General features: G+C 39.1%; 1 protein-coding gene across 1 annotated transcript in view; it reads left to right on the top strand.

Annotated features, from left to right (window-relative positions):
* The window catches only part of LOC101985499 (phosphatidylinositol 3,4,5-trisphosphate 3-phosphatase TPTE2-like), a gene marked incomplete at its 3' end in the record, with an annotated part of 99,014 nt that overhangs the window by 17,287 nt on the left and 73,786 nt on the right, over positions 1-7,941 (top strand). The window contains exons 4-8 of the mRNA XM_013354337.1: positions 1,364-1,420; positions 3,044-3,148; positions 4,326-4,379; positions 5,677-5,730; positions 7,698-7,754. Coding sequence (XP_013209791.1) covers positions 1,364-1,420; positions 3,044-3,148; positions 4,326-4,379; positions 5,677-5,730; positions 7,698-7,754 — 327 coding nt within the window. The remainder of the gene's footprint in view (positions 1-1,363; positions 1,421-3,043; positions 3,149-4,325; positions 4,380-5,676; positions 5,731-7,697; positions 7,755-7,941) is intronic.

Below are 7,941 nucleotides of genomic sequence, written 5' to 3'. Positions count from 1 at the left end.
TAACTAGTACCATTGATATGAAAATGCATTATAAGCAGGAATAACTAGTACCATTGATATGAAAATGCAGTTATAAGCAGGAATAACTAGTACCACTGCATCAATAGCAGTAGAAAAGTCAGTCAAAAAAATTATATAAAATAAATAAAAAGTAACTCATATATAAAAACCCAAAAGAAATAACACATAGGACCAGCACGATGGTGGTTAAAGGGGCTTTTGTCCCTAGCCTGATGACTTGAGGTTGTTTCCAGTAATCCACAGAGTGGAAGGAGGGAGTCAGTTATCAGAAGCTGCCCTCTCACCTCCACACACATGCCTTGGCATGAGCATGACACACATAACACACACATACATGAACAAGATAAAATTTTAGAAGAAACCAATAAGGCTAATAACTTTACCCACTCATTTTGAGAGGCATTTCCCCAGCCACAGTTTGATCTGTGGATCAAAGGAAGGACATCCTGGAGTTTTCTTTCTAACCCATAACAATTCCATTGTTGCTGTGGTTTGGGAAGGAATGCTGCATGTAGTTTTATTTTTTATTTTCCTAGGAATATAGGAAATTTAAGGTTTCATAGGAGTTGTGTTTCTTTAATAAGAATATATATTTCACAATTTAAATATGTCAATTTGTATGGTTGCTACATAGCAATTTAAAATATTAATCATTTGTTTATTTAATAATATTATTCTCTGATCTTTCATATGCTGTATTTTGTTTATTATTTCTCAAGGATATCATATAGAGGGTTCCCCTAGCTCTTTCCCATGGGATCTCTCAGCTTTCCCTTTTAGCCCATATCCATTTCTTTGCGTCAGCTCCTGACCTACAGAAACTCTTTCTATAAAGGACTCCCTCCCAGTGGCCACCGTGGGCAGAGATGAAGGGAGGGGTTGTTAACCAGATGACTTTAGTGCCACAGTAGCCTGCTGATCAAAAGATAGAAAACATATGGAGGTCATTTAATCTTTATTGCTGAACTTGGTAAGTCCTTCTATTTCCAGTAAACGTGTGTATCTTAATCACAGAAGCTTCTTTTTGCAGTAAGTTGTGGCCAATAAAGAGACAAAACTGGTCAATGTGCTGATATTAAGGAACTATGAGCACACACACACACACACACACACACACATGCACACACTCACACACTCTCTGTATCTCTCTCTCTCTCTCTCTCTCTCTCTCACACACACACACACACACTATGTGTTCACATACATTCCTGAGAACCTAAACTTCTGCTGTGTGCCCCACAATACATTGTTTGTAACCTAGTTTTGTGTCCTATAGGGAAAAAATCACGAATTCTTTGATATTTTCTAACTATTTTTGTGTCTATTTTTTGTTTGTTTACAGAAATATAAAGGAGTCACCAAGTGCTTCACAATCTCTTAAATTAGATGGCAACATTTGGTGAGCTGACTTTTTCTTGTGAATGGCATTCCTCTGAGTGAAAACCATTTTACTGTACTCGTGACAATGCACACACAACAGCCTTTCAGCATTTGCACATGGCGTTTTTTTTTTTTTTTTGGTAGGTACAAGACCAAAATAATGGACCTGATCAAAGATACTTGATCACAGTCTGTTGAGAACTTCAGAGTCTAGCAACCATAAACTCTAGTTCAACTGTTTAAATGCCTGTGTGTTGGCGGAGGCTGTTTGTTCATTTCCCAACCAATCAGGATTGAAGTAACCACACAGAAACTTTCATCTAGAGCATTGCTTGGCCTGTTATCTTATGCATATTTTTAGCTAGCTCTTTAATCTCAAATTGACCCATTTTTATGATTTTATATTTTTCCAAGAGGCTCGTGGTTTACTGGTAAAGTTTCTGAGCATCTCCCACCTTTGGTGGCAGCTACATGGCATCTCTTTGACTTTACCTACTCTCTCCTCCTCTGTCTGCTTGGAATTCCCACTTTGTCATATTCCTCTAAGCCACTGGCCAATAAAGCTTTATTCATTAACCAATAAAAGCAACACACAGAGAGAAGGACCTCCCACACCATGTGTGTGTTGTTGACAATGATGCAGGGAGATGCAGAGCTGGGAGCAGTGGGCAGCAGAGGAACTCTCAATAAAGAAAAGAGAGTTCTCCAGAGCTTTGCTCCCACTGAAGCCTGGCTCCCACCCAGACACACCAGTAACACCTACAGACACCCAGACACGCCAGTGTGCCAGCAACACCTACAGCTTCCAGAGCTGCTGCTCCCCGACATCACATGATAAGTGGTAAACACAACCTTGCTAGGTGAAACTACGGAAGAAATAAATGAAGGAAGCATAAAATTAGAAGGACTAAGAAGGGTCGCATCCGCCCAAATTATTACTTTTTACTGAGAAATTTTACTGAAAAGGAAACAAATGCAGTGTTACATAATGGAGTGCTCATGACTGGATTATTAATAACAAAAGGTTTTTTCCTGTAAATAACTAAAATCGGTTTTTAACTTAGATTTTTAAAATCCAATTTCCCTGGGCATTCTGTGACTTGATCTCCTATATATAAATATGTCTTATACATCATTCATGAAAATATAATAAGCACAGATTACCAAACAAAAACAGAAACAAGGAAGGGTGACTCCTCATAAAATTCATTTTCATTATAAAAGACTATTTCATATCACATTAGGTTTCAAACTAAAGTTCTTAAATCTTGATATATTAAAGTATCTTTTGTACGCCTGTGTATTTCATTCATGTAAACCTTCATGTCTAAGGACAGGGGGTTTCTAATTCTGTTCTAATGCTTAAATTCATGTCAGTTTTTATATAGTGATTTTATTTATTCTTTAAGAATTGCATGCATGCATACAATGTGTTTTATGCACTTCTACCTCCAGGCCCCCTCTCACCTGCCAATACATTCCCTTCCCAACTTCATTTTCTCCTTTTATTTTGCTTTTAAATACTCCACTAAATTCAGTTAGCACTGCCTATCATACCTGAGCATGGAAACATTCACTGGGATGTAAGTATTTTGCCCCTAGTCACATACCCAAAGAAATATGACTCTTTCTGCCCAAATAGCCATCAACTGCCAATAGCTCCTCAGCCCGGACTGGGACCTGATGAACTCCTCCTCATCCTATGCCCTAGTGTTGACTGGCGTGACCTTGTACAGGTCTTTTTCAGGTAGGCACAGTTGCTATGAGTTTGTGAGTGCCATGACCATGTCATATCTGAAAAGACAGCACTTCACAGCAACTCTCCTATCCCCCAGCTCTTACATTCTTTCTGCCCCTTCTTCCATGAAGTTCTCTGAACCTTGGGTTCCTATTCAGGACCTGAGTATTCATAGTGATTTAATATCAGCTCTGTTATGTCCCTTTATTAACCAAAGCTTACTGCAAAAAGAAACTTCTCTGACCAAGGGTGAGACTAGCACAAATCTATTGGATATAAGATATATAAATATATTTGGTTTTACGAGACAGGGTTTCTCTGTGGTTTTGGAGCCTGTCCTGGAACTAGCTCTTGTAGACCAGGCTGGTCTCGAACTCACAGAGATCCGCCTGCCTCTGCCTCCCGAGTGCTGGGATTAAAGGTGTGCGCCACCATCGCCCGGCAAGATATATTTATAATATAAATATTTAGAAGGTAGTTTGACAACATGACCATTTAGAAAAATAGCAACAGTAGGTCCCCTTCTAGGGCCTATGGCCTCCACAGTCAGTGGTTTTGACCAGGTTTATAGCATGAATTCTCTCCTGGTGAGATGGCCTCAAATCCAGTCAGAAAGCAATTGGTTACCCCATAATATTTAAGCCCCAATGCTTCACTGAGGACATCTTGCCTGCATATCAGTATTGTGTTAAGTACTATCCAGCACTGAGTAAGAACATTGATGCTATTACTGTGAAAAATAGCTCACAGGGAGGAATTTCCCAGTCAATTCCAAACTGATTTTTCTGTGTCCAACTACCATAGTGTGTAGTGTATTTGGCACTAGAGTCTTACTTTCTAGATCTGCTGGGCAACCCAAAGCTAAGGCAGGACTGTTCTGAGACCTTCTGAAGCATTCCATTCATACCCAGTGTTAAGATTTTTGTTTCATAACCTATGTGTTTTAGAAGTAGCATTGTCTACCCATGCAGAGTATCTACATTTTTTATATTAGCTTATAAAGTATTGAGTTTCCATAAGAGTTTTCATACAGGCTTAGTGTTAGTTAACCCACCTCCCCACTCCCCTTTCTCCTCTATCATGTCAGTTTTTTGGTTCAACCAATTTATAAGTTGTAGGAAAATTTAGTGAGAAGTAAGTCTGTGGTTTAAATGGTGTTTGATTGTGTACAATTTCAACTCTTTAGCTGTGACACAAACGAAGAGTCAACACTAGCCCATAATGGAAGCAGCAGTGGCAGGTCAGTTACATGCGTATACAGGTATTAAGCATAGAGTGCTTTGGATATTCTTTCTAAAGTATTGGAATGCCAGTGTCTGTTTATCATGCTTCTTGTTTTGGATCTAGTTGAATAAATGAAAAATGTATCAGGAGAAACTTTAGCAGCTAGTGACCCAAACTCATAGAAAACTTTTGAATTGCCTGTGTGTAAGAAAAGTCTATACACTGTGGCATTAATTTGCTGTAATAATAAAACATTCTAAACTAGGTAGCTTAGGCTGTAGCAATTTATTGCATAACCCTTAGTGGTAGAAGTCTGCTACATGATGTCTTCCAGCTTGCTCTTTTTAAAGACTGTGCCCTTTGTCCCACTGCTGGTGTGGGACATCTTTGGCGTTCCTTGGTGTCCGTATTCATTCTCCATGTCTCTGCCTCAGTTTGTGCTCAGCATTTCAAAATATCCATCTCTATAAGGATACCACTCATATTGGATTAAGACTGAATTTATTAGTGTGATCTCATCTCATAACTGTTTATGCTTGTGGTGACTGTCTTTAAATAATAACATTTATAAGGACATCAGTAATTTAATTTGGGGGGCAACACTCAAATTGAGGGGAAATCCTGCTTGTGATGAAGACAGTGGTGATAATCAAACACGGGGCTGTGGGGCACGAACAGCAACGGTGAAACCCGAGGATTCTTACAGTGGCTCCAGCTCCAAACTCTGCAGCTGACACAAACTCACCACCATGTTGGAGTAAGCTGCTGACAGCCCTTATCTGATGGGCAGAAAAGACATACATAAATGTGTAAATGAGCAGGCAATCATGAGAATTCAGAATCAGGAATCAGGTGAGTTCACGGGCATGTGTACTTACAAACTGAAGTTCAGTTTGAAATTCTATCACCACAAAAGACTCTTACACACTGGTAATGAGGTCATAGTTAAGTCTGTGAAGATTACTATCTTCATAGGCCTAAGATACTCTTTTTTTGTCACAATCATTTTGTTTTATAACCGAGTCTTACTCTGCAGCCACTGCGTACGCTGACCTTGGACTCTTGGCATCTCCTGCCTGAACCTCCTTATTGCTGAGATCATAGGCATAAGTGTCAAACCTTGCAAGATAGCCATTAACACCTAAAGTCCAATCCCTAATCAAAATGTGATACCAAGTTGAAATAATGATCTTCATATGGATATTCAAAGATCAACCAGCTAACGTTTAGAGTAACTATAGTTATTTTAACCTTAGAAATTTAGTAAAAATTGTTTGTTTTGTATATGACATTATACTTTTATATTCCATTAGTTCATATCCAGATGAAGTGACATCAGTGAATTATCTGGAGCCTGTCAGTGACATGTGAGTTAAAAAAAATATAAACATAACATGCATAAATATGTGAATATGTAGGTACATATATGTGTTTATATCAAGACATGTACATATACATATACATGTAAAGAGTCTTTCTCCGTCCCAAATAAAATGTAGTTAGACTTTCCTTTGGGCCGCTAGCCCACCCCCAAATAACAACAAGGGATCTTATTATTAATTTTGAAGGCTTGACTTTAGCTTAAGCTTGTTTTTAACTATCTCTTATAAGTTAAATTAACCCATTTCCATTAATCGACATTCCGTCAATACGGCCCATCCTACTTCTTCCATACACCCTCTCTGTGCCTCCACGGCATCTCCTTCGCACCTTCGTTCACCTTTTCCTCTCGCTCCCTAGAAATCCCACCTTTATCGCCTGCCTAGCTAATCCAGTTCTTTATTAAAGCAATCACAGCAATATATCTTCTCAAAGCATGCAAATATCCCACAACTTATACACATACAGAAACACTGAACAATAAAAAGACAAAACAATTCAACATTAAACAACAATTGAATCACCAGCCTGAAGTGGGATATGTGTTTCTCACTGCCTAAGACTTGGGGAACACTGGAGAAGTGTGGGTAGAAAGAATGTACGGGCTGGGTGATAGAGACGTGTGTTGTAAAACCTTACCTCTAGGGCTTGACATGGGTGTGGCAATCATGAATTCACAACAGCTGCCATTGCCTGCAGTGAGTCTGCATGAGACTGGACGTGATAGCATCCACTCATGAGAGGAGAAGGGGCTGTGAGGCCCTGCTTCTCCCTCCCCAGGAACCATTGACTGTTTGACTGTTTGTGGCATCTAGAAAAAGGGGAAATCATTGTCTTCAGTGGTGTAGCCACAGGGTAGTTACCCATACTCCAGCGGCAGTTTCCATACCCATGCTCATGTGGTGGCCCTGGTAAAACTTGGTGTGTCAAAGAACAAAAACAGAAAGATGCCAGGTGGTGGTGGGGCATGCCATCTTGAAAAACCAAAAAATAAAATAAAAAAAATATTTACCTCAGGTACACCCATGGTGAAAACAAAGGCCTTAGTTGCTGTGTCTGTATAAATCTCTCTTAATTAAGATACATTGAGGGTGTCCGTATTTCTTTCTTTTAATAACAACCAATGTATTGGAAAGAATCAGATTTACTAACTGAGATAGCAATAGTGTTGACCAAAGAGAATCCTTTTAGAGCATAAAGACAGAATGGTGACTGGTAGCACTGGAGGCCTTAGCAGAGAAAGACCTGCCAATGAGACCTGTATGTGTCCCTTGCCATTCAAGCTCTCTTGCTAGGTAAGGCTGGTGCCCACATGAACACTCACTGTTAAATTAGATGGAGCCACTGCCTTCCATCCACAGATACTTCATCCAACCTCAGCGGGAGCAGAGAACCTCCAGGGATGAGAGTAAGAAGGTAGAAGACAGTTAAGACTCAGGAATTTCTATAAACTGTAATTGGATTAGACATAAGTACACCAGGAGACTGTCCCACTTTGGTGATAATGGTTAATCTGGATATTTTACATTTTTATTTTTGAGGTTATATTTTCATTAAATTTTTGTCTTAAGTTTCCCTCCACGGAACTCTTCCAGTACCCCCCTTTGTCTCCTTCAAATCTATGGCCTCTTCTGTCAATTATTATAGTGTGATATATGTATATGTATATTATATGCACATATGTTCTTAAATATAACCTGCTCAGTTGGTAGAATGTTGCTCGTATGTGTGTTTTCAGTGCTGACCACCAGTTGGTGTGCTTTTCTCTGGAGAAGACCACCTCTGCCATTCCCAGCTTTCTGCACTTGCTACAGGATGCAAATTAATGATTTTCACATGAATATTTTAAAATCAGCTACCATATAATAAGTATAATAGATGTAGTTATTTGATCTCCCCCAAAGTGGTTGCATTTTAAACATATGTACTTTTTACTGACTTTTCAAAACTTTAGAACATATACGGATGATTCGGCATCAGCACAAATCCTTGATGGAGCTGTGAGTGATAGGTGAGTGAACTGAATTAAAATATATACCCTTAAGTACATTTACATGCACACACACGTGTAATATCTATCTGTCTGTCTGTCTGTCTGTCTGTCTATCTATCTATCATCTATCTATTATCTATCTATCTATCTATCTGTCTGTCTGTCTGTCTGTCTATCCATCCATCCATCCATCCATCCATCCATC

Source organism: Microtus ochrogaster, unplaced genomic scaffold (genome assembly GCF_000317375.1).
Source record: "Microtus ochrogaster isolate Prairie Vole_2 unplaced genomic scaffold, MicOch1.0 UNK41, whole genome shotgun sequence".
Classification (NCBI taxonomy): domain Eukaryota; kingdom Metazoa; phylum Chordata; class Mammalia; order Rodentia; family Cricetidae; genus Microtus; species Microtus ochrogaster.
The sequence above is the reverse complement of the archived record's forward strand: the minus strand, read 5'-3'. Positions and strand labels throughout refer to the sequence as shown.